The sequence below is a fragment of the Penicillium longicatenatum genome (genome assembly GCF_028827895.1).
Source record: "Penicillium longicatenatum strain IBT 33135 chromosome Unknown contig_6_segment0_segment0, whole genome shotgun sequence".
Lineage (NCBI taxonomy): Eukaryota > Fungi > Ascomycota > Eurotiomycetes > Eurotiales > Aspergillaceae > Penicillium > Penicillium longicatenatum.
The window spans coordinates 380,814-404,445 of NW_026643123.1; the positions used below are offsets into that span (position 1 = coordinate 380,814).

General features: G+C 50.9%; 9 protein-coding genes across 9 annotated transcripts; 4 read left to right on the plus strand and 5 right to left on the minus strand.

Annotated features, from left to right (window-relative positions):
- Positions 1-196: 196 nt before the first annotated feature.
- N7484_008352 (mitochondrial 37S ribosomal protein bS1m) lies at positions 197-1,615 on the minus strand (the record flags this gene model as incomplete). Its single annotated transcript, XM_057118739.1, has 1 exon — positions 197-1,615. The coding sequence occupies one exon, from the start codon at positions 1,613-1,615 to the stop codon at positions 197-199; it is 1,419 nt and encodes a 472-aa protein (XP_056968294.1).
- A 266-nt stretch (positions 1,616-1,881) lies between these two features.
- N7484_008353 (SDR family oxidoreductase) lies at positions 1,882-3,120 on the minus strand (the record flags this gene model as incomplete). The annotated part of the gene is made up of 5 exons (XM_057118740.1): positions 1,882-2,388; positions 2,453-2,743; positions 2,800-2,932; positions 2,988-3,039; positions 3,099-3,120. The coding sequence occupies 5 exons, from the start codon at positions 3,118-3,120 to the stop codon at positions 1,882-1,884; spliced, it is 1,005 nt and encodes a 334-aa protein (XP_056968295.1).
- A 1,160-nt stretch (positions 3,121-4,280) lies between these two features.
- On the plus strand, positions 4,281-11,551 carry tor (putative TOR pathway phosphatidylinositol 3-kinase TorA; the record flags this gene model as incomplete). Its single annotated transcript, XM_057118741.1, has 3 exons — positions 4,281-4,407; positions 4,473-11,107; positions 11,162-11,551. 3 exons carry the CDS (start codon positions 4,281-4,283, stop codon positions 11,549-11,551), a joined length of 7,152 nt encoding a protein of 2,383 aa, XP_056968296.1.
- A 455-nt stretch (positions 11,552-12,006) lies between these two features.
- N7484_008355 (uncharacterized protein) lies at positions 12,007-13,777 on the plus strand (the record flags this gene model as incomplete). Its single annotated transcript, XM_057118742.1, has 4 exons — positions 12,007-12,326; positions 12,386-12,815; positions 12,867-13,003; positions 13,054-13,777. The coding sequence occupies 4 exons, from the start codon at positions 12,007-12,009 to the stop codon at positions 13,775-13,777; spliced, it is 1,611 nt and encodes a 536-aa protein (XP_056968297.1).
- A 229-nt stretch (positions 13,778-14,006) lies between these two features.
- Positions 14,007-15,125, plus strand: N7484_008356 (putative NAD binding Rossmann fold oxidoreductase; the record flags this gene model as incomplete). Its single annotated transcript, XM_057118743.1, has 2 exons — positions 14,007-14,330; positions 14,385-15,125. 2 exons carry the CDS (start codon positions 14,007-14,009, stop codon positions 15,123-15,125), a joined length of 1,065 nt encoding a protein of 354 aa, XP_056968298.1.
- A 572-nt stretch (positions 15,126-15,697) lies between these two features.
- N7484_008357 (uncharacterized protein) lies at positions 15,698-15,956 on the minus strand (the record flags this gene model as incomplete). Its single annotated transcript, XM_057118744.1, has 2 exons — positions 15,698-15,811; positions 15,882-15,956. 2 exons carry the CDS (start codon positions 15,954-15,956, stop codon positions 15,698-15,700), a joined length of 189 nt encoding a protein of 62 aa, XP_056968299.1.
- Positions 15,957-16,413: 457 nt separating this feature from the next.
- N7484_008358 (inositol oxygenase) lies at positions 16,414-17,376 on the minus strand (the record flags this gene model as incomplete). The annotated part of the gene is made up of 1 exon (XM_057118745.1): positions 16,414-17,376. One exon carries the CDS (start codon positions 17,374-17,376, stop codon positions 16,414-16,416), a length of 963 nt encoding a protein of 320 aa, XP_056968300.1.
- Positions 17,377-18,229: 853 nt separating this feature from the next.
- On the plus strand, positions 18,230-19,281 carry N7484_008359 (putative glycerol dehydrogenase; the record flags this gene model as incomplete). Its single annotated transcript, XM_057118746.1, has 3 exons — positions 18,230-18,590; positions 18,643-19,023; positions 19,082-19,281. 3 exons carry the CDS (start codon positions 18,230-18,232, stop codon positions 19,279-19,281), a joined length of 942 nt encoding a protein of 313 aa, XP_056968301.1.
- An 868-nt stretch (positions 19,282-20,149) lies between these two features.
- Positions 20,150-22,811, minus strand: N7484_008360 (uncharacterized protein; the record flags this gene model as incomplete). The annotated part of the gene is made up of 6 exons (XM_057118747.1): positions 20,150-21,064; positions 21,126-21,227; positions 21,285-21,395; positions 21,454-21,561; positions 21,620-22,449; positions 22,505-22,811. The coding sequence occupies 6 exons, from the start codon at positions 22,809-22,811 to the stop codon at positions 20,150-20,152; spliced, it is 2,373 nt and encodes a 790-aa protein (XP_056968302.1).
- Positions 22,812-23,632: the final 821 nt, after the last annotated feature.

Below are 23,632 nucleotides of genomic sequence, written 5' to 3' on the forward strand. Positions count from 1 at the left end.
GTGGGGTATACCCAGATAATCATTCTTCGAATAAAACAACCAGTTTCGATATATACCATTGAGATAATAAAAAAACATAAGATTGATGCATAGGATTTATATCACATGTTTAAAAAGGATAATGAAAGTAGCTTTACACAAGCACCAGATCTAATCGTACAATTCGCAGTATATTTTCGCTCATCTTCCACTCCGTTTATTGCTTTGAGCTCAAGTTCTGCATGAGGCTGCGGGCAACATCCTCAGTAGCTTGCTTAGGCTGCCGTTGCTTATAATCGCGCGAGGGTCTGAAACGCGCCTGGTTGAGATCTCTGTCCAGCCGAGGGACAAAGCGAGCGTCGCGGCGGGCAGCTGATGAAATGCTGGTAGCACTCTCCTTCTGGAAGTCTTCGATTCCGTACGGCGCCTTTGCAGTGGCACTTGCGCGGTAGGAGTATAGGCCGATACGGCCATTGGAGTCGACAGAGGCTCGGATTGGAGTGACATAGTATTTGGCACCTCCGGGGATGGTTGCGTCGAAGGAAGTCAAACCAGATGGGGTTCCTTGGTCAACGAAGGTCATGGCGTTCAAATCCTCCACGGCAATACCACCAACACCAGCGATGGCCTTGGACGACTGGCCCTTGAAACGGCCCTTGGGTCGCAGGATACGGGCCTGGACTGGACGCTGGTAAGCCTGGGGGCCGTGTTGCGGGTGGTTGTATGTAAGTGCGTGAGATCGGGTGTATGAGAGACCAGCGGAGGGATGTGTCATGGGGGGACCGCTAACGGCGTATTCGGCAGCAGACAGCTGGGTTCCGGGGGATTGGTAGTATTTCTGTCCAATTCGCTCGCTGGGGACAGCAGGGGGCGACGGAAGATCAAGCAGCTCAAATACGGCGGGACCAAGGGCGAAGGGGTCCTCACGCAGAGACTTGATATGTGCCTGGAATTCCTCATCGGTGACCTTGACGGGTGCGAGTCCCTCCAAATCACCTCCGTTGTCCTGTGCTTGTTTCCGGGCCTCCGCAAAGAGCTTGGCCTCCAACCGCTCGCGCAATTTCTGCAGCAGTTCGGGCTTCTGGTTCCGCACTTGCTTCAGGTAGGCCTGGAACTCAGCCTCAGTCTGTCCAACCAACCAAGGTCCAGCGTGTCTGAATTGTTTAGAACCGGGTACCTCACGCCCCTTACTAGTCTCTGTGTTGTCGACATGTGCCTCAAACGGGCTCTGGTGACGAGGAACGATGCTGGTCGCATAATTGACCTTGGAGGGAAGAGACATCGGCATGTGCAACTCTTGGAACTTCTCCAGAGTCATGGTGTGATCGGCCGCGGATTCGAAGTCGGTGACATGTTCGTAAGTATCGAGAGCCTGGATGCGGACAACCGGTCTAGCAGACTTCTCGGAAGTGGACTTGGCCGGAAGTGGACGCTTCAGACCCCAATCGCCTCGAGCGAGCGATTTGGGCGGCGTGACGATGGCGGCTCGGATGGGGTGAGGGAGTGTTGCGGTGTTCGACTCGAATACGGTCCTCGAGGATGGCGGTTCTTGTGGGGTTTGCAAGGCTTGGGGGAGTGCAAACAAACGGGACTTCCGTAGAAGATTCGCCGTAGGCGAAATCCGAGCGGTCGCCATCTTTGCTCAATGCCACGATGCAATGGAGCTGAACGGAGATCGCGAAGAAAAGTTGACCGGCTCACGGGCCATGCGGCACGGCCGACCACAGAGACCTAACGCGCAGCAATCTACATCTCCACATTACTCCGTATCTATTATAGAGCCCGCTCCACCAAAATTTGGGTTGTTTCACCAATTGATGGATTTTCAACAGTGTATAGTATTTTGTCTATTTCCTTCCAGTCTAACTGAATAGATGAGAGACATGAGTTGCCGAAATGTAATCAAGCACCGACTTCCAAGAGAGAGTCAGCTGTGTCCGCGATCGTCTGCTTAAAAGGCCGATAGTTTAGCCCCAAGATTTCCCGGGACTTGCTGTTATCAAATTCGAATATGTTACTAGGGAAATCGTCTGCCTCATCTGGAGAAGGAAGCTTTGCCTCCAGCTTAGGATGTGCCTCGCGAACGGCGTCGACAGCACGCTTATTAGAGAAATACCCAGCCACGACGAAGAATCTTTGGCCACCTGCCTCAGGGACCTCAATTGCCTTGACGTGTGCCAGTGCAACATCACGGACATCCACCCAAAGGAAGGTGCCCGTCGGAGGAATTTTCTCCTTGAATTTCCCTTGAATCATATCCCGCACCCGCTGGTTCGAAGTGTTGATGGCCTCCAGAGAGTTCAAGTAATGAACAATGGGACCGAAGACCAGGGGTGGGTTGATGGTTGCAATGTCAAAGTTGGGCTTCTCCTTTTCAACAAAATCCCATGCTGCTTTCTCAGCAAAGGTCTTGGCAAGGTGATGCGTTAGCTGAACTGTCATCAGTTCTGTTGTGAAGGTTTCAATATCTCACCTTGCTGGCCCGGTAGACTTGTGAATGGTCCATGGCCTCTTCCCATGTTACAGGGTTCCACTCTTTTTCACTATAAACCTTGGGGTGCTTTTTGCTATTCACAATGGCCGCGAATGACGATGTGACCACAACTCGCTTCACGGAGGGGGCGTAGGCCTTGATAGCTTTGAGGATACCGGTAGTTCCCTTGATGGCTGGATCCAAGAAGTCCTTCACAGGATCGTTGATGGTAAAGTGGAAAGGCGATGCCGTGTGGAGAACATAGTCAAATGGCGGGTTTGACTTGACGGCCTGGATTGAACAAATTAGCTTGGAAGGGGTCATTTAGTAACTTTGAAGCCGATTACCTCGTCAAATGCACCATCCTGAGCAACATCTTTGACAATAACATAAGAAAGCTTCTCCTTGGGCGTGTCCGGGTGAGCGTCCAGAATGCGCTTGCCCTTCTCCTCCGATCGAACGGTCACCACAGTATCGAAACTATTTAGTAGATACCATTAGTGAGAACTATGATTTCCTAGCCTTCATTTCATACCCATGATGCAAAAGTATATCAACGATATGAGCGGCGATAAAGCCACTGCCGCCTGTTCGATGGATGTTTAGATAGATCCATAAGGAAGGGGGTCCAAGAAGGAAGTCATACCAGTGAGTAGAACCTTGACCATTGTGACGATATGGATAATAGATTTGGTGGAATTGTATCAATTGAGGATGAGAAGCTTTGGAGGGCCCGGGGAATTGCCCTCGTTTTTATGGTTCTCCATACCCCTCGATCCCGTCATCGATCCCCACCATCGGTCCACTCTATCGGCATCGTCGATTACAAATGAGCATTTGCCTTTCAATCTTGCTGTTCTCTCGCTATTCTCGCCGGGGAGTTAATCAATAAATCCGAGTAACTCCGTTTTTAGTTTAGACTTGTCATTTTCTTAGACACCCCGAGGACGATCGGTCAGCACTAATTCCAAACGCCGGCAAGCTAGCCGTGCGTCTTATCAGAGGCTACAGCTCCAAGCAGGTTTTGTCAGGCTTTGTCTTTCTGGCTCGTTCGCAGACTGTAGGCCAATTACAGCCTTACAGCTTTCAATGCCATGTGGAATCGGGCAGTATGAAGCACCACCCGACCTGTTTGCGGATGACATTCTAAGCCGCGCGATAGGTCACTCTTTTTTGTTTTTGTTTTTTTGTATATAGCCCTTGGAAGATCCTAGGCCAAAGTGTAGCTTCGTTAAATTCAAGGTGCAGGTTCTTGTGAAGTCCCCCGCGTCGTTGCAAGTGAATGTGCTGAATTCGTTCCTAGATTGAACTCCTACGTGTTCCCCGCAATTTATCATCTATCATGCTGTGTACAGTTATGGACACATCTGCCCGAGGCTTTTACATAAAGTCCCACACAATTGTAGGCAGTAGTTACATGCACAAATTGAGATTCCCTCTTAGGGCTGGAGGGGCCATCCATGGATTTCTACATAATCCCTACTTCAGGTACTAAGAAGGGATAGTCGTTACCTAAATGGTCGACAGTGGTTTGATCGAAAGTAACCTTAGGAGGAAAGGATGAAACTTAATTGATGCAAGACGCTTCCAAAACAGCTTCATACCCCCTCGAGGATATTTCATCTACCTTCAAGCAATCGTTTCAAGGTTGGTGAAGAAGAGTTGAAGCTAAGAGTTGAACGTCAGGTGGTTAGAAGTGGTCTGTGCGCCGGCCGGCCTTCGACCTGAGCCTCACACATGACCTTCTCTCACCATTAATGCGTCTTGCGCCTCTGCTTTTCCCACTAGGTTGGCTTCCAATGTCCACCTTGGGGTGCAGCTCGCAAACATGGCGCAAGCTGGCCCGATCACCGACGTAACTCAGAGGCTCTTCGTGGAGCTGAAGTCGAAGAACGAGGAGACCCGAGCCCGAGCTGCCTACGAGCTCTATGACAACGTCTTATCAGTCTCACGAGGTACGACTCTCACTTGCCCTCTGATAAGTTAACTCTGGACGCGGCTGACCCCCTTTTCATTATAGACTGGCCTTCCGAGAAGTTTGTTGAATTTTACAATGCTGTTAGCCAAAGAATTGCCCAACTGGTGGTAACGGGGAGCGACGCAAATGAGAGAATCGGTGGACTCCTCGCCCTTGACCGACTCATCGATTTCGACGGTGTGGATGCCGCCCAAAAGACTACCCGTTTTGCCAGCTACCTACGGAGTGCCCTTCGAAGCAATGATAGCGTGGTATTGGTGTACGCCGCCCGATCGCTGGGCCGACTGGCTAAGCCGGGCGGGGCACTGACCGCAGAACTGGTGGAAAGTGAGATTCAGTCCGCATTGGAATGGCTACAATCAGAACGCCAGGAAAGTCGACGTTTTGCCGCAGTACTTGTCATTGGGGAGTTGGCCAAGGGTTCCCCCACACTCCTGTACGGCTTTGTCCCGCAGATCTTCGAGCTCATCTGGGTTGCACTTCGTGACCCGAAAGTTCTTATTCGAGAGACTGCCGCCGAGGCCGTGGGCGAGTGTTTCGAAATCATCGTAGCTCGAGATGCACAAGTTCGCCAATCGTGGTTCGCTCGGATTTACGAAGAAGCCTTGCTAGGCTTGAAGTCTCACAACGTCGACTGGATCCATGGATCTCTTTTGGTCATGAAAGCACTAATTCTGAAGGGAACCATGTTCATGAATGAGCATTACACCAATGCCTGTGAGATCGTCTTACGTCTCAAAGACCACCGAGACCCCAAGATCCGCACCCAAGTCGTCCTTACCATCCCCATCCTCGCATCCTATGCCCCCACCGACTTCACCGAGACCTATTTACATCGCTTCATGGTCTACCTCCAAGCACAATTAAAACGAGAAAAGGAACGAAATGCCGCTTTCATCGCCATCGGAAAGATCGCCAATGCAGTTGGACCGGCCATTGCCCAATATTTGGACGGGATCATCATATACATTCGAGAAGGACTCGCGATGAAAGCGCGGAACCGAGCGGGCACTAAAGAGGCCCCGATGTTTGAGTGTATCAGTATGCTTTCTTTGGCAGTGGGACAAGCCCTTAGCAAATACATGGAGGCTCTATTAGACCCCATTTTTGCCTGCGGCTTAAGCAAGTCATTGACTCAGGCTTTGGTTGATATGGCTCACTATATTCCTCCAATCAAACCCATCATCCAAGAAAAACTGCTAGATATGCTTAGCATTATCCTTTGTGGAACACCATTCCGCCCACTGGGCTGTCCAGAGAACCGCCTTCCTCCCATGCCATCATTCGCAAAAGATTTTGCGCCTCAAGATCTGCAGTCTGATGCTGATATTACATTGGCTCTTCACACTCTCGGCAGTTTTGACTTCTCAGGTCATATATTGAACGAGTTCGTTCGTGATGTTGCCATCAACTACGTGGAAAACGACAATGCTGAGATTCGAAAGGCCTCGGCCCTCACATGCTGTCAACTGTTCGTCCACGATCCAATTATCAACCAGACCAGTGGTCATTCTATCCAAGTTGTCAGTGAAGTCATCGACAAGCTATTGACGGTTGGTGTTGGTGATTCGGATCCTGAAATCCGGCGTACAGTTTTATGGTCATTAGATGCGAAATTCGATCGACACTTAGCACGACCAGAGAACATTCGGTGCTTGTTTCTTGCTGTCAACGATGAAGTGTTTGAAGTCAAAGAGGCTGCCATTTGCATCATTGGACGTCTTTCCAGTGTGAACCCAGCTTACGTCTTCCCGCCGTTGCGAAAGTTGCTGGTCAATCTCTTGACCGGATTAGGCTTCGCGAACACAGCACGCCAGAAGGAAGAGACAGCACAGCTCATTAGTCTATTCGTCTCGAATGCGACTAAGTTAATTCGGTCGTACGTGGATCCAATGGTGACAGCGCTACTACCCAAAGCCAGCGATAACAATCCCGGCGTTGCTGCTGTCACATTGAAGGCCGTTGGCGAGCTTGCCAATGTTGGCGGAAGCGAGATGAGGCGGTATCTACCCGAGATTATGCCAATCATTCTGGATTCTCTCCAAGATTTGTCCTCACATACCAAGCGAGAAGCTGCGCTGCGGACCCTAGGACAGCTGGCCAGTAACTCTGGTTACGTGATCGAACCATACCTCGAGTACCCTCATCTTCTCGATGTATTGATCAATATCACAAAGACTGAGCAGACCGGATCTCTTAGAAAGGAGACTATTAAACTAATCGGTGTGCTTGGTGCATTGGACCCCTACAAATACCAACAGATTAGTGACGCGGAGCCCGATGTTCACCATATCAACGAAATTCAGAACGTCTCGGATGTTGCCTTGATCATGCAAGGCTTGACACCGTCGAACGAGGAGTACTATCCAACCGTGGTCATTCATACTCTGCTGCAAAACATTTTGCGTGAAAACTCTCTGGTCCAGTACCACTCAGCCGTTATCGATGCTCTTGTTACAATTTTTAAGACACTTGGCTTGAAATGCGTGCCATTCCTCGGGCAGATCATTCCCGGCTTCATTGGGGTCATTCGAAGCTCTCCTGCGAGCCGTCTCGAGTCCTACTTCAACCAGATGGCTATCCTGGTCAACATTGTGCGACAGCACATCCGTGCTTTCCTCCCAGAAATCATCGAAGTTGTTCGTGAGTTCTGGGACACATCATACCAGGTTCAAGGTACCATTTTGTCTCTAGTTGAAGCTATCGCCAGGTCATTGGAGGGAGAATTCCGAAAGTATTTAGCTGGTCTGGTTCCAGCAATGCTGGATACTCTTGAGAAAGACACAACACCCCGCCGTCAGCCATCAGAAAAGATTCTTCATGCTTTCCTGATCTTTGGGTCAAGTGGCGAGGAGTACATGCATCTTATTATTCCTGCCATTGTGCGTCTTTTCGACGGATCACAACATCCTCAAAGCATCCGCAAATCTGCTATCGACAGTCTGACGAAGTTGTCCCGACAAGTCAACGTGTCGGACTTTGCATCCCTCATGGTGCATTCTCTTTCCCGCGTTGTGGCAGGCACTGACCGCGTGTTGCGGCAAGCTGCCTTGGATTGCATCTGTGCTCTGATCTTTCAGCTTGGCCAGGATTTCACTCACTACATCCATCTTTTGAACAAGGTCCTCAAGCAGCACCAGATCAGCCATGTTAATTACCAGATTTTGGTGACAAAGCTTCAAAAGGGAGACCCGCTTCCCCAAGATCTCAATCCGGAAGAGAACTACGCATTCCCAGTTGACGATACCAACTATGCAGAAATTGGACAAAAGAAGATGGTGGTCAATCAACAGCATTTGAAGAATGCATGGGATGCTTCGCAAAAATCTACTCGTGAAGATTGGCAAGAGTGGATTCGCCGATTCAGTGTGGAGCTTCTCAAAGAGTCGCCCTCCCCTGCCCTAAGAGCGTGTGCCAGCTTAGCTGGAATCTATCAGCCACTGGCCCGAGATCTGTTCAATGCCGCATTCGTCTCATGCTGGACTGAATTGTATGATCAGTATCAAGAAGAGCTTGTCCGATCCATTGAAAAGGCGCTCACTTCGCCGAACATCTCACCGGAGATTCTGCAGATCCTTCTCAATCTAGCTGAGTTCATGGAGCATGATGACAAGGCTCTTCCCATCGACATTCGAACCCTTGGAAAGTATGCGGCTAAGTGTCACGCCTTTGCCAAGGCCCTTCATTACAAGGAACTGGAGTTTGAACAGGATCAGAACTCGGGTGCTGTCGAGGCTCTCATTACCATTAACAACCAACTCCAGCAGTCTGACGCTGCAATTGGTATCCTCCGCAAAGCGCAAGCGTATCGTGATGTAGAGCTGAAAGAAACCTGGTTTGAAAAGCTTCAGCGGTGGGATGAAGCTCTCGCGGCCTACAAGAGACGTGAGAAGACGGATCCGGACTCTTTTGGTATCACCATGGGTAAAATGCGTTGTCTACATGCTTTGGGTGAGTGGAAGGTCCTCTCAGATCTTGCCCAGGAGAAATGGAACCAAGCATCCGTGGAGCATCGCAGGGCTATTGCCCCACTTGCTGCGGCTGCCGCATGGGGTCGCCGACAGTGGGAGCTGATGGACTCCTACCTTGGCGTCATGAAGGAACAGTCTCCCGATCGATCGTTCTTCGGTGCCATTCTTGCTATCCACCGCAACCAGTTTGAGGAGGCTAACATGTATATCGAAAAGGCACGCAACGGACTGGACACCGAGCTTTCTGCCCTTCTTGGAGAGTCCTACAATCGGGCTTACAATGTTGTCGTCCGCGTGCAAATGCTTGCTGAGCTTGAGGAGATTATAACTTACAAGCAGAATGTTGGTGATCCTGAGAAGCAGGAAGCAATGCGTCAGACTTGGAATCAGCGTTTGCTTGGTTGCCAGCAGAATGTGGAGGTATGGCAGCGCATGCTCAAGGTCCGCGCACTCGTGACCGCGCCTCAGGAGAATCTTGATATGTCTATCAAGTTTGCCAATCTTTGCCGCAAATCGAACCGCATGGGTCTTGCCGAACGGTCTCTCGCCGCCTTGGAGACAGTGGTTACAGACGCCACTGGAGCACACTCTATCGCTCCTCCTGAGGTTACCTATGCTCGACTGAAATTCAGCTGGGCCAACGGCCACCAGAAAGAATCCCTTGAGATGTTGAAGGCATTCACATCTGAATTGAGTGATGATCTGTCCAAGTTCAACACGCTTATGGTGTCTCACTCTGAACACAACGCTATCAACGGTGTCAATGGTATGTCAGATCCGAGCCACCCCGATGCTATCAGCCTGCGTGAACGCATTGGAGATGTTGGCAAATTTCGAAAGCTCCTTTCCAAGAGTTACCTCCGACAAGGTGAATGGCAGACTGCTCTTCAGAAGGGCGACTGGAGACCAGAGTATGTCCGTGAAGTCCTCGGTGCCTACTCAGCAGCCACGCAATATAATCGTGATTCATACAAGGCTTGGCACTCCTGGGCCCTTGCCAACTTTGAAGTGGTCACAGCGATTTCCAACCAGGCAAGTCGCGATGGCAAACCAGCGCCAGTTCCAGCTCATATTGTCACGGAGCATGTTATTCCCGCTCTCCGTGGCTTCTTGCGATCTATCGCTTTGTCCTCAGCTTCCTCGCTGCAAGACACTCTGAGATTGCTCACCTTATGGTTCACTCACGGAGGTGACCATGAAGTCAACACCGTCGTCACTGAAGGATTCACTACCGTCAATATCGATACCTGGCTCTCTGTGACACCTCAAATTATTGCACGCATCAACCAACCCAATGTCAGAGTTCGGGGCTCCGTCCACCGCTTGCTTGCCGAGGTCGGAAAAGCACATCCTCAGGCTCTGGTGTATCCGTTGACGGTGGCCATGAAGTCGAACGTTGCACGCCGCTCCCAGTCTGCTAGTAGCATCATGGAAAGCATGCGACAGCACAGTGCTAAGCTGGTTGAACAGGCAGACCTTGTTAGCCACGAATTGATCCGAGTTGCTGTCCTGTGGCACGAACTCTGGCATGAAGGTCTGGAGGAGGCGTCCCGTCTCTATTTCGGTGATCACAATGTGGAAGGCATGTTCGCAACCCTTGCGCCTCTTCATGATATGCTGGACAAGGGAGCAGAGACGCTCCGCGAAGTCTCTTTCGCACAAGCCTTTGGCCGTGATCTCGCAGAGGCTAAACATTATTGTGTTCTCTACCGCCAAACGGATGAGATTGGAGATTTGAACCAAGCCTGGGATCTCTATTACACTGTGTTCCGCAAGATCAGCAGGCAACTTCCACAGCTATCTATCGTTGACCTCAAATATGTATCTCCCCGCCTCAAGGATTGCTCCGGCCTAGAATTGGCCGTGCCAGGAACATACCAGAGTGGTCGCCCGGTTATTTGCATCATGAGCTTTGATCCAATTCTGCATGTCCTCCAGACCAAGAAGAGACCACGACGGATGACACTCAAGGGCAACAATGGCTGCTCTTACATGTACTTAGTCAAGGGTCACGAAGATATTCGACAGGACGAGAGAGTTATGCAGCTCTTTGGCCTGGTCAATACTCTTCTCGATAACGATGGTGAAAGCTTCAATCGTCACCTTTCTGTCCAACGTTTCCCTGCCATTCCCCTGTCGCAAAGCTCTGGTCTGCTAGGCTGGGTGTGCAACACTGACACATTGCACGCTCTCATCAAGGAGTACCGGGAAAGCCGTCGCATTCTGCTCAACATTGAACACCGAATCATGCTTCAGATGGCACCTGACTATGACAGCCTTACCCTCATGCAAAAGGTTGAGGTCTTTGGATATGCCATGGACAATACAACCGGCAAGGATCTGTACCGGGTATTGTGGCTCAAGAGTAAGAGTTCCGAAGCATGGCTTGAGCGGCGCACAAATTACACCAGATCCCTTGGTGTCATGTCAATGGTTGGCTATATTCTTGGTCTGGGTGACCGACATCCTTCGAACTTGTTGTTGGATCGGGTCACTGGTCGGGTAATTCATATCGATTTTGGTGACTGCTTCGAAGTCGCCATGCATCGCGAGAAATATCCCGAGCGAGTTCCGTTCCGACTCACTCGGATGCTGACCTTTGCTATGGAGGTCAGCAATATCGAGGGAAGCTACCGTATTACTTGCGAGGCTGTCATGCGTGTCCTTCGAGAAAATAAGGACTCATTGATGGCAGTTCTGGAAGCTGTAAGTTTTATTATACTGACTATGAAGGGATCGCAATTCTAACTCATTCTCTAGTTCATCCACGATCCTCTGATTAATTGGCGGCTTGGAGCTCAAGAGTCCCCCGATCGCGTGTCTCTCACGGCCGAACGCCGCCAGTCGATTATCGAAGGCATCAACCTCGCGGACGGTGTGCAACCGAGCAACTTCTCTCGTCACCGCCGACCTTCAATCCTAGAAGGCGGTATCCTCGACACTCAAGAAGGCGTCCCCGCCGAGGCTCGAGAGGCCCAGAATGCCCGCGCCGTCCAGGTACTTGCTCGTGTCAAGGAGAAGCTGACCGGACGTGACTTCAAGCACTATGAGGAACTCAATATTACCGATCAGGTTGATAAGCTCCTTGCGCAAGCCACTAATGTGGAGAATATCTGTCAGCACTGGATTGGATGGTGCAGTTTCTGGTGAGCTCGGTTTGTCGAGCCGGAGTTTGGTGTGTTCTGATGCGATATGATTTATCTTACCTTCCTTGTGCTTTTTTCTTCTGCTTGTACCTACAGTGACCCTGCTGTCTTTTTGTTTCCATAAATTTCTCGTTTGCCGGCACTGTTGAATTTGTTGCGGTCTGAGTCCATAATGTTCTCTGGACTGGTCGCGTCTATGTTTGTCGTATACAATAAACCGAGATATCCATTGTACTGAGATTCGAATTCGTTCTATACACTGTAGGCTATATACACTCCAGCTGTAGTCAACTACGTTCGGCATATCTAGCCATTCACACTGGCGTACTATTGGTCCATCCACCAAGCCGAGGTCGGTCCACATGGCCCGTGTGTTCAAGCGGAGAACCTCTCCACCCCAGATCTCACCATCTCAACCTTACCTGATTTCCAAGGTCAGGACTTGGGACTAACTTCATCATGTCAGCCCCGGTTTCCTCCCCGGGGGTCGTCGTGCCCGATCCTGGAGATGTGAAAGATGTCCGCCCCGCCGTGCGCAACACCGTCCGACTCTGCCTCAGTGCGAAAGAGTATCGAGTCCTCTACGACATTGCCGTCAAACGCGCCCCAGCCCTGAAAGGCACACTACCTTCATCCCTATGCGATGATCCTGCTGCTGTTTCACGAAACCGCCATAGTCTGGCAGCCGTCCGCGCATCGCTGCGTGTCTTTGTTGGCTCGAGTGTCGCGTTGAAGCTGGTGGAGATCATCATGAATCGAGTCAAAGGCAATGCGCTCCAGTACGATATCCCACCGAGCTTGATTTCAGGCAGTAAATCTAACTAACTCTATCATATAGGAAGAAAACTCGCACCCCGCTTCTCCGCTCCCCAAATTTCCGCCTCTCGTTCTCTCTGTCACTCTTACTCCTCCTCCACCGTCTCCTGTATCGTTTCCTCGTGAGACTGCGCGCGAATCTCGGCACCGATGATGCCCGTTCATTCCGCGAGCGAAATCCGCGGGTCTCGCGCGCGTTGACATCAAAATATGCCCCCGCCATCGGAGCCAGTCTGGCGGGCTTTGCGCTAGGCGTTGCCCCACAGGACCAGCTCCGGTTGACGGCTGCCATTTGGGCCTCTACGCGCAGTCTGGAGTATCTGTTCAATGCAATGGATGCAAAGGGTTGGCTGGATAGTCGCCCGTGGTGGTTCGGCAGCTGGCTGCTAATGCCGGTCTCGTGTGCACAGCTCTTTCATGCGTTTGTGTTTGATCGCGAGACAACTCCCGGTGTTTGTGATCCTATCGTTGATTTACGTGTTGATGATGCTAATATTTCATAGTGGTTTGGGAAGGTTATTCTGAGACTATCCCCCAGTTACATCCCCAGCCGACCGGAGTCACTCCCTGGAAATGTCCCTTGGCCGGAGAAGGAGGAGATTGTGGACTCGCTTGCATCTATTGCGGATCTGCGTTGGCCGTAAGTTTGATCACACCGGCTTTCCTTGTATACACTGACATGATGTTAAGGACCTTTGTGTCTCCAATCCTCCACCCGACCGACCCTAATACCTTGCCAGCAGCGGTCAAGTCCCTCTCCCCAATCACTGGACCTGCGCATCCCTCGATCGCGAGCCTATCATGCGCAGTGCTCCACCCGAGTCTGCCCAACTGCAGCACGGCGTTTCTGCATCACCTCTTGCTCTCGGTGCCCCTGCTCGCCCGGTTCCTTACAACAATCACTCTGGCACTGAGCATCCCCAAATTCAAGAGCATCCTCGCACAACCCGTTACGTCTATTAATGCGATCTCGAAGAAGATCATCCTGCTGACCGCCGTTCTCTCCGCCGCTATTGGTTCGGCCTGGGGCAGCGTCTGTCTGTTTAACAGTACACTCCCCCGAGCAACACTCCCCACCAAACGCTTCTTCTTGAGCGGTGCATTGGGCGGTCTCCCATTTTTGCTCATGGGCAACAGTCGCAGCTTATTCACGTATTTCTTCCGTGCCGCTCTGGACTCGGCCTGGAAGACCGGGATCAAGCGCAGACTGTGGAAGGGAGGACGTAGCGGTGAGCTGGCACTCTTTGTGATGTCTTGGGCGCTGATGGGATCTATTCTGGAGGCAAACCCAGACGCAGTTCAAGGTGGCGGTCTGCGAAAAGGATTGACTTGGCTGCGGGGTGACGGATTCGTCGATCCCATCGAGATGGAGAAGCGCAAAGCTCGTCGCGCAAAGAAGACAGACGGATGCTGAATTCAAGTCAATAATCTGTCTGATCGTGTGTAAATCGGTTGTCAATATGAAGGAACTCAGTTTCCGATCCCGTGAACAGCGCGAATTCCGGGGTTGATGGAGGTTCCCACTTTCCAAGTTCCAAGTCCCACTTTCTCCACTTTTCGGATTTCGGCCTCCGCACTTCACCATTAAATAGTTTCACTCCAACAATTCCTGATCATAGCAATTCCTGTACATTCTTTATACAATGGTCCAAAGACTCAAAATTGGTTGCGCCGGTCTCGGTCGCATGGGCAAGCGTCATGCCCTCAACTTCCTCGAACGAACTCCCCGAGCCGAACTCGTCGCCGCCAGTTCGCCCGATCCCGCCGAGCTAGAATGGGCCAAGACACACCTCGAGCCGTTCGGCGTCCGTCTATACCAAGATTACGATGAGATGCTCAAGCAGGAGGGTTTGCAAGCAGTGGTAGTCGCCTCAGCCACAGCTGTCCATGCCGAGCAAGCAATCAAGGCTATCAATGCGGAGAAGCATGTTCTCTGTGAGAAACCACTATCAACCAGTGTCGAAGTAGTGAGTGCCACAACGACTACCCAGGGATAGTTCAAAAAAGCTAATTGACCCCAGTCCCAATCCGTTGTCGATGCCGCCGCCAAAAAACCCCATATCAAAGTCATGTGTGGCTTCTCCCGCCGCTTCGACCTTTCCTACCGAGACGCCCACAAGAAGATGACAACCGGCCAAATCGGTACTCCCTCCGTCCTCCGCAGCCAAACCTGCGACAAGCTCGACCCATCTGGCTTCTTCGTCGCCTACGCCCAATACAGCGGCGGAATCTTCGTCGACTGCTCAATTCACGACATCGACCTGGCCCTCTGGTTCTTCGGCGCGAATAGTAAAGTCAAATCCGTTTCGGCAGTGGGCATCACGGCCGTCGAGCCTGATCTCCGCAAACACAATGACCGCGACAATGCAGTGGGACTGGTGGAGTTCTTCGATGGCAAGATTGCTTATTTTTATGCTAGTCGGATGATGGCTGCGGGTCAGGAGGATACGACCGAGATTATCGGCACGAAGGGGAAGGTGGCTGTGAATGCCATTCCACAGATGAATCTTGTGCATCTTTCTGATGACAAGGGTGTGCGGAGGGAGATACCGCAGACATACTGGGACCGATTTGAGTTTGCTTTTGTTACGGAGGCGAATGAGTTTACGGCTGCTGTTTTGGAGAATCGGGAGCTGCCTTTGAAGCTGGAGGGTGCTGTGCAGGCTGTTCGAATTGGAGCTGCATTGCAGGAGGCTATGGTTTCTGGAAAGAAGATCTTCTTTGATGAGAGTGGGAATCGGGTTGAGAGTGCTCGTCTGTAGATGTGTTACTGTGTTATCCAGCAAGGCTGGCGTGGACCATAAAGATGGAATTGTTAGTAAGAAAGCGCACTATAAACACAAAGACTATCAAGGTCATTTCAAGGATCCACAAAACTACTACAACTTCTATCAAAAGACCTTTCATAGGCAACCACTACTCAGCATTATAAAGACCTTCTTCCTCTACTCTTTTTCTATTCTTCTTCCACAACTCACCTCACCTCACTCCATAAATTGAACCCCACCTCATCCTCCTCATATCAACATGAGAAGTAGGTGGGGTGTGGACTGACACAAGTCCACGCAAGAATTCTCAAATGGGGAATGCAGGGATCATCGACACGCTGATCCGCGAGCAGAAACCTCATTTGTTGCCTCATGGTTGTACATCCCTGAAAAGTCTCACAAGAACTTCAAATGAGGCTGTATGCACAAATAGGTTTTTCGACCCTCTTATCCTTTTTAAGAATTTTCAAACTGACGGATATAAGCTGCTAGGAGGGAGCCAAAGCATTGATCGATGGAGCTGGGTCTTCTTTTCTAAGCAAAGTCATGCTGCTGGGCATCAAACATTAATCTTTCGCCATGGCCAAAACACTAGGTCCGTGGGTGGCTGCGAGCAGATACTCGGTATTGGCGAGAACCAGACAGAATTCAAGTCCACCAGGACCTCGCATATCGGAGTGCTGTCTTGGAACAGAATGAAGGCCACATCATTTATGTGTGACCTGGAAAAAAATCACCCAGAGCACTTACAATGGCCTGAGCGGATCCATACACGATCACAGCTAAAGGCAGCATCGGTGAGAGGAATAAGACCCTCCATGACATTGCGTACATCCACCTTTACGTCTTTGCTGGTTGACATGGAGACACCTTGTTGGGCTTGGCGAGATGTTGTATCCCCAATCTACTAGATAGAACGTCATGTTCATAACTGGATATTTTGTCTCTTACAAGTAAGAGTGGAGACTCAGGTCCGAACAATGCAAGATGGCGTGTTGGCTGATACCAAGCCCTGACTGATCTTGCGGTCTACTTTGAATTGCTCTAAATGTTTCAAGGAAATTGATCATAATCTGCCGCTTGATTGGCTATACGCCTTAACTTGTTATACTCGGAATCATGAGTACAGAGTTTGTTTCCGATGTAAACACGTCCAGCATTTGCTAGACTTCATATTCATTCATATAGTGTATGTGTTTAGATAACGCTTCATAATAAAAGAAAAATGGGAATCTCATAATGAACAAAAGAAATGACCAAGCAATGTTTATCCAAGTGGAGTTCACCAGCGAACAACCTTGTTAGGGAAGTACTCATTGATGAGCTCCATGTAGTAAGGCTTCAACTCCTCGGCACTGGGGATACCATCACTCTTGCTGTACAGGTCATAAGGGTTGAAAGCCTTGACAGCACGCAGCATCGCCTTATCATGGTCATCCATCAGCTCGTGGTAAGCGCCGGCATTGTGCCAGGGGTAGAACGAGTGGTAACGGATCATAGCGAGAGCCTCGTCAGGGAGGGTAGACTGCTCCTTGGCGATATGGTAGAGATACTCATCGTGACCCCAGGAGAGCATGACCTTATCGAGACCACAGCCCGGGCTGTAGATACCGAACTTGGTATCGTAGACATGGTGTCCGAAGTCCTCGTTATCCTTGAAGGAGTCACGGCCGTAGACGATCCGCTCATCAAAGGCACAGCCAACGGGGAAAGTATCACCGACAACGTCCCATTGGCCCTGGGCATTGTAGAAGAAGAGCAGCTTGCCCAAGTCGTGAATCAGACCGGTCAGCTGCATCCAGCGAGGCTTGCCGTCGCGGCGGATGGCCTCTGCGGACTGGAGGAGATGCTCGATCTGGGAAAGGCTGGTGTCCGGGTCGGACTCGTCGATCAAAGTGTTGAGCTTCTCCATGGCCTCCCAGATGGTCATCTCGGCGCGGGTCTGGGTGTGGAACTCGTGGCGGGCCTTGAGGTTGTAGGCAACCGTCTGCTTGGTGTGCTGCTCCTTGTAGAAGTTCTTGACGCGGTCGCAGGCGTCCTCGTACTGGCGGAATCCTGTCTTGTCCTTTTCCTTGTCGAACTCGGACTCCTCGTAGAGACCCTTCTCTTCGGCCTCCTGGGCCTTCTTCATGTTGACCTTGATGACGTTGACCTCATCGATGGCATCAGACATCTCTTCCAAAGCCTGACCATTCCGCTTGGCGACAGCGGGAGGAGGGCTGTTCTCAATAGCGACTGGTGCCATTGTGTGTATGTGTGAAGAAAAGTCCTAGTGCTGAGGACTTTTGTTTCCGTGAAAAATGATAGAAAGATGCACAAGTCTGTTGCAACGCTCGCTCTTTTATAATCGAGAATGAGAAATGCAAGTCTTCTTATTTGCTTGGGAGAGGATGCTAAACATGAATCTGGGGGAGTCCAGATCCATATATAGCATCATCGCCACGGCTACCCAGTAATCGCGTCTAGATTTCCGAGCCTATCACGGAGAACATTTCTCTTCGTAGAAAATCCTTCCCCAGAGATCGCCCATGATTTGCAGACATGGTGTGTGAATCGGCCTCGTGGAGCATGGATCACGGATTCCAGAATCCGTGCCGACAAAGCCCTAGGTGAGACCTGGAGGGCTCCACTGTTAGGTAACGCGATGGCGAGCCATGATTGGCGGTGGTCTGGATCGTGGGGAATATGATGTCAGGCGGGACCAGGAAGGACGTCGCCCAGGATTCTGGTTTCCGGGACTTGCTGCATGCGTCGCTTTAGGCAGTCGGCGCCGAATCTTGTCCGCATCAGGTATGTTGTGTTGTATACTTTCATCTATGCATTCTTGGAAGAAATTTGCATGGTTTTGAGGGTCGAAACCGATGGAATCCTGTCGATTCTGATTGATGGGAAAACGCGGGGGTTACGGGCAAAGGGCAACGGGCAATGGACGACGGAGGAATAGCGGGGCAGTTTTCAATGGTTTGGCAACCCCGCGTGGGGGGTGCGACTCGGTCTATCTTTACCACGAGAAAACTACTTCTTTCTGCGGTTTTGATTCTTACTTTCTTTTTTTCTCTTCTCTCTCTCTAGTCAAAATACTTCAATCACACAACACAATGGCCGTCGCAGATATTCGCTTCAAGCTTAACACCGGTGCCGAGATCCCTGCCCTGGGTCTGGGAACCTGGCAATCCGCCCCTGGAGAAGTTGCTCGTGCCGTGAGCCACGCCATCAAGGTTGGCTACCGCCACATTGACACAGCTCTCTGCTACGGTAATGAGCACGAGGTTGGCCAGGGTATCAAAGAGGCCATTGATGCCGGCATCGTCAAGCGTGAGGAGTTGTTCATCACTACCAAGCTCTGGTGCTCCTTCCACGCCCGTGTCGAGGAGGGTCTGGAGGAGAGTCTGAAAAACCTGGGTCTGGACTACCTGGACTTGTACCTGATGCATTGGCCTCTGGCAATGAACCCCAAGGGTAAGAATCTCGCAAATGCATTTCTCCCGACTCCAGCTAACGAATCGCAAAGGCAACCACCCCATCTTCCCCAAGCTCGCGGATGGCTCTCGGGACATTGACCACAGCCACTCCCACGTGACTACCTGGAAGAGCATGGAGAAGCTCGTTGGCTCTGGCAAGGTCAAGGCAATCGGTGTCTCCAACTGCAGTGTCCCGTACCTCGAGGCGCTCCTGGCCGAGGCCACCATAATCCCCGCTGCCAACCAGATCGAGAACCACCCTTCTCTGCCCCAGCAGGAGATTGTCGACTTCTGCAACCAGAAGGGCATTCATATTACCGCTTACAGCCCTCTGGGTAGTACCGGTAGCCCGCTTTTCACTGCTGAGCCTATCGTGGCCGTTGCGAAGAAGCGTGGCGTTACCCCTGCTACTGTTCTGCTGAGCTGGCACAGTAAGTTCCTTTCCTCGTCATTTTGGTTTGGTGCAAGATGCTAACATGTTTCTTTCAGTTGCTCGTGGCTCTTCGGTCCTGGCCAAGTCCGTCACTCCTTCCCGCATCGAGGCCAACCGCGCCGACCTGATTAAGCTGGACGCCGAGGATGTCGCCACTATCAAGAAGTACTCTGATTCTCTGGCAGCCACCAAGTCCTTCCAGCGTTTCGTCTTCCCTCCCTTTGGCAAGGACTTCGGTTTCCCCGATAAGCAGTAAATGTTTTCTGTATAGATAAGGCGTGACTGTATATAGAAATGACTGATGATACCTTGGGCGGGCAATGTACCTGCGAATTGAAAATATCACCAATAATATGACTTGCATTCCATCCTTCATACGAATATCTCTATGAGAATGTGCTTCTATATTAATCCCGGAGCAGGGTGAGTCGTAAGAGTTTGATGTAGTCGATAGCCAGAAACTCGTTCAAATGGCAATTGTAACGAAGGTTTCACTGCTCGGGTAGCATATTTGTTGCTTCGTACCGATAGGTTAGAGTGGAGGTATTCGGGCCGTCAAAAGCGGGAGGCGAGACTCAGGGAATAGATGCGGATGGAGTAGTGCTCTATTGATAAATCCTCCACGGGCATAGGCGAGAACAAGATGATTTTGGTTAAGATGGATGTCAGTGGCAAGAGTCGATTTAGCAGATACGATCTACAAATCTAACTACAGATTCAAAGAAGCAGGAAGATTTGACGGAACGACCTATCTTGGATTTCCAGGCTTTTAGACCTGGACAAACCGGCAACAGTGATCAAATCCGTTGCTTACACAGCTATCGTACATGACATCCCCTTTTCACAAAATCTATCATATCTTGGATTTCCAGGCTTTTAGACCTGGACAAACCGGCAACAGTGATCAAATCCGTTGCTTACACAGCTATCGTACATGACATCCCCTTTTCACAAAATCTATCATATCTTGGATTTCCAGGTTTTTCACACCTGAACAAACCGGCCAACGGGGATCAAATCCGTTGCCCACACAGCTATCTTACATGCCATCCCCTAGTACAGGACACCCCATTCAAACTCCATCATCCCTCCTGCGCCCTCAACCACTTTCCCGACTCAACATCTCACGCAAAGCGTTCATCAATGTTGAGCCGGGTCAGCGGCCAGGACACACGGCGGATATGGCTCGCAGCCCGCCGGGTCGAAGCAAACGGGGAGAGAGAAGGAAGGGCAAGGAAGCCGGGTGGCTCAGAGAAGCACCCAGAGGCACCACTTGTCGGACGACGCATCTCCTCGCACTCAAAGAGCGAGGGGGCGGCCGCCTCTGTGGGCATGGGCACTTCAAAGGCCGAAGTCTTCTTCAGAACGGGTGTGACGGGCCCGGGCGGAGTAGGAGTAGGGGGAAGGGGCGGGGGAGGTGAAGACTTCTTGCCCGACTTCTTCTTGCTCTTCTTCTTCTTCTTCTTCCGAGTGCTTTTCATCGGCGTTGTCAGCCTCGCGGCGGACTCTGCCACGCTCTCGGGCTTCGGGATGGGCTTCTTGGCAGCTACCACGGTCTCCGGCACCGAGGCGGGCTCAACCACCTCCACCTTCTGGCCCTCGGGGATGGACGCCACGGTTGACATCTTCTCAGGCTTCAGAACCTGCGCTTTAGCCACAGGATTCTGGTTCTCAGCCGCCAGATTCTGCTGTTCGTACATCCACTGCTCTACCCACCAAGGCTTCATAGGAGCAGGCACTGGTGGGTAGGGGTAGTTGCAGTATTTCGGATAGTGGTAGCAACAACAAAACCGGAGGCTGCCCACGCACTCAGGGCACCAACAGGATTTGGCCGGTTGGTGTTGAGTGCAAGGCGGGTAGAAGAGACAACACGGGGAAGCGTCATCTCGCTCGAGGGTAGCCACGTCGACAGGCTCCATATGACCGTCCTCATGCTGCCAACAGAAATATGATTTTCCGTGGCAGGCGATGTGCCAGTATGGTGGGTACGCTGGACACATCGCGAGGTCGAAGTCGGCATATGTAGCTGCTTCGGCGGGCTGTAAACAAAATTATTAATATAAGTGAGCACACAATGAGAGTGATAACAGCGTTACATACCTTCGTGGTGGGAGTGGGGGTGGAGGGAGATGCCGCAATCTCCATCTCGGTGATCACATCACCAGTGACCGCAACCTCAGCAGTAGAAGCTGCTGTGGTGGTCTGAAAATTATGTTAGTAAATGAGATCAATCAGGGAAGCAAGAAAAGAGTAACCTACCTTGCAGGTGAGAGGTGATCCTGCCAAAGGAGACAGCGGCATCTCCACCTCGACGTCGACCGCAACGTCACCAGTGACCGCGACCTCGACAGCAGGAGCTGTCTTGGTGGCCTATAAAAGTAATATTAGTAAGTAGGCTAGTTTTGACGGCAAAATGAACTGAACATACCTCGAAGGTGAGAGGTTGCGGGCCCGGCAGAGAAGTCAGGGTCTCTGACTCGGCCTGTACCACCATACCAGTGACCTGGACCTCAGCAGTAGCAGCTGCCAAGGTGGTCTAGGAGTTTGAGTTAGTATAAGTGATAAGTAAGGTAAGCATGAGGGTCATTGCATACCTCGAAAGCGCGGGGGGTTTGCGGGGCCGAGGGAGACGATAAGAACTCGCCGGTGACCGGTGTATAAATCACCGTCGACGTCGAGGAGGGAGTTTGGGGTTGGCCGAAGCCCTCGTCGCTGGAGGGCCCGGCCGGGTTGATGGCAGCAGCGGCCATCTTCGCCTTTCTCTCTGCCTTCTCCTTCTTCTTCCCCTTCTTCCCCTTCTTGCCCTTTGTTTTCTTCGAGGGAACAGGGGGCATTTCAGAAGAGGAAGGGGGGATTGGAGGCAAAGAAAGAGAAGACATGGGAGAAAGAGAAAGGGGATTGATGGGAGGCGCTGCTGCAGAGGGAGAAGGCGTTGAGGGTGGATAGATGGTTATGTCCGGGGGCGCGTAGATGGGAAACGCGCTGATGGAGAGAGGTGGAGAGTAAGAAGGAGAATAAGGAGGACACTCAAGTGATGAAGGGTCAGCACTTGTTTGTTCGACAGGACCAGTGCCAATAAGAAGGCTGTCCGCTTCACTGTAAGCAGGTGGTGGGATCGAAGGCTCAGTATCTGCAGGGGGGATGTTGAGGTATTGAAGGTCAGGAAATGAAAGAGGTGCAGAGTTTTCAAGTCGCGTCAAAGTCTCAGTATTTCCAGGTGGGAGGTCAAGGTGCTGAGATTGAGGAAGCGGAAGGAGGGTGAAAGAAGTTCCAGGCTGGGTAGTAGTGTCTGAACAAACAAGCGCCAACTTTTCCAACAACTTTACTGCCTCATCTCTGATAGCTTGGTCACGACCCTCACCAGGAACTATTTTCATTCCATGTTCATTGCCATCACTGCAGAAGATCCAGTGCGCATCCTCATCTGCAGCCAAGTCAGCATTGGTTCATACATCCTCTAACTATAGGAGTAGACAAACCAAAGGGAGGTATCACGTTCTTAAGCTCTTCAGGAATGTCCTCATCTTTTCCAAGCCGGCCCAGCGCACTGTCAACTGGCTGAAAGCCACGCCATCTATTGAAACACCATCTTGTTGTTTGAAATCCATACTTCTCTTCTAGGTATATGATTTGTTGGTAAGTCCGGTCAAATTGATTCGGCAGATGCCAAACATTCCACGTTGCAAGGCAAGCGCGGGTCATGAGCCTCAGCCAGTCAAGGCGCTCAGGTGAATAAAAGTAGGATGTGCCTTGCTCACGTGCAAACCGAGAAGGAGCAGGCGTCATCTCGAAGAATTAAAAGAAGCAAAAAGGATGAGGGTCGATGTGGTCACGTGCGTCGTGTTTAGTGGGGTGGCGTGGAAGGAAGAGGAGTGAGCCGGCAATTAATTTTTCCGGATGTTTTGATATGGGTGTTTTCGGTCTAACCAGATCAGGAGTAGTAACAACGCATTCTTTTTAAAGGCCACGCACGCATTCACTTCTAGATTCCAATCCAACACCTCATACATTCAATGGTTTTCTTGAGCGCATCTCCTTTGGCCTTAGGTAATTTCATTTTATTTGATTCTCGACCTTGAAATGATCCAGGCTCATAGAAAACCCCATCAGCTGTAGATCTCGCGGTTGTCTACGAAAGGACTCTTAACTTTCAAGGGCTAAAGCCCTCACGTGATGCGTTGATCCGCAAATGGTGAAGCCCTCACGTGATGCGTTGATCCGCAAATGGTGCACCGTTCTTGAACTTCTCGGCGATGAACTGTTTAATGTCGTTAGCTTATGGAAGAAATTTATCATTTCATATATACTGATCAGCCATGCAAGTGCCCAAGGTTGATTAAGTGGATCACCGGCCAAACACTTTGCTAGCAGTGTAAGCGCTGTTGAAGCAGGATTTTTCCTTTGATCATACGCGGGAAGAAGCATGTGTTGTGATCTTCTGAATAATTCATTATCCACAGGAACTCAAATATGTAACATGTAAGCTGCAAATACACCTGGTTGCACCTGTGCTGGATATTGGAAACAAAAAGCAAAAATAGGGTGCAGGTAGAAGACAGACGCTCATGAATGCACCAATTGGTATAAAGGTCGTAAAATGTGAAGTC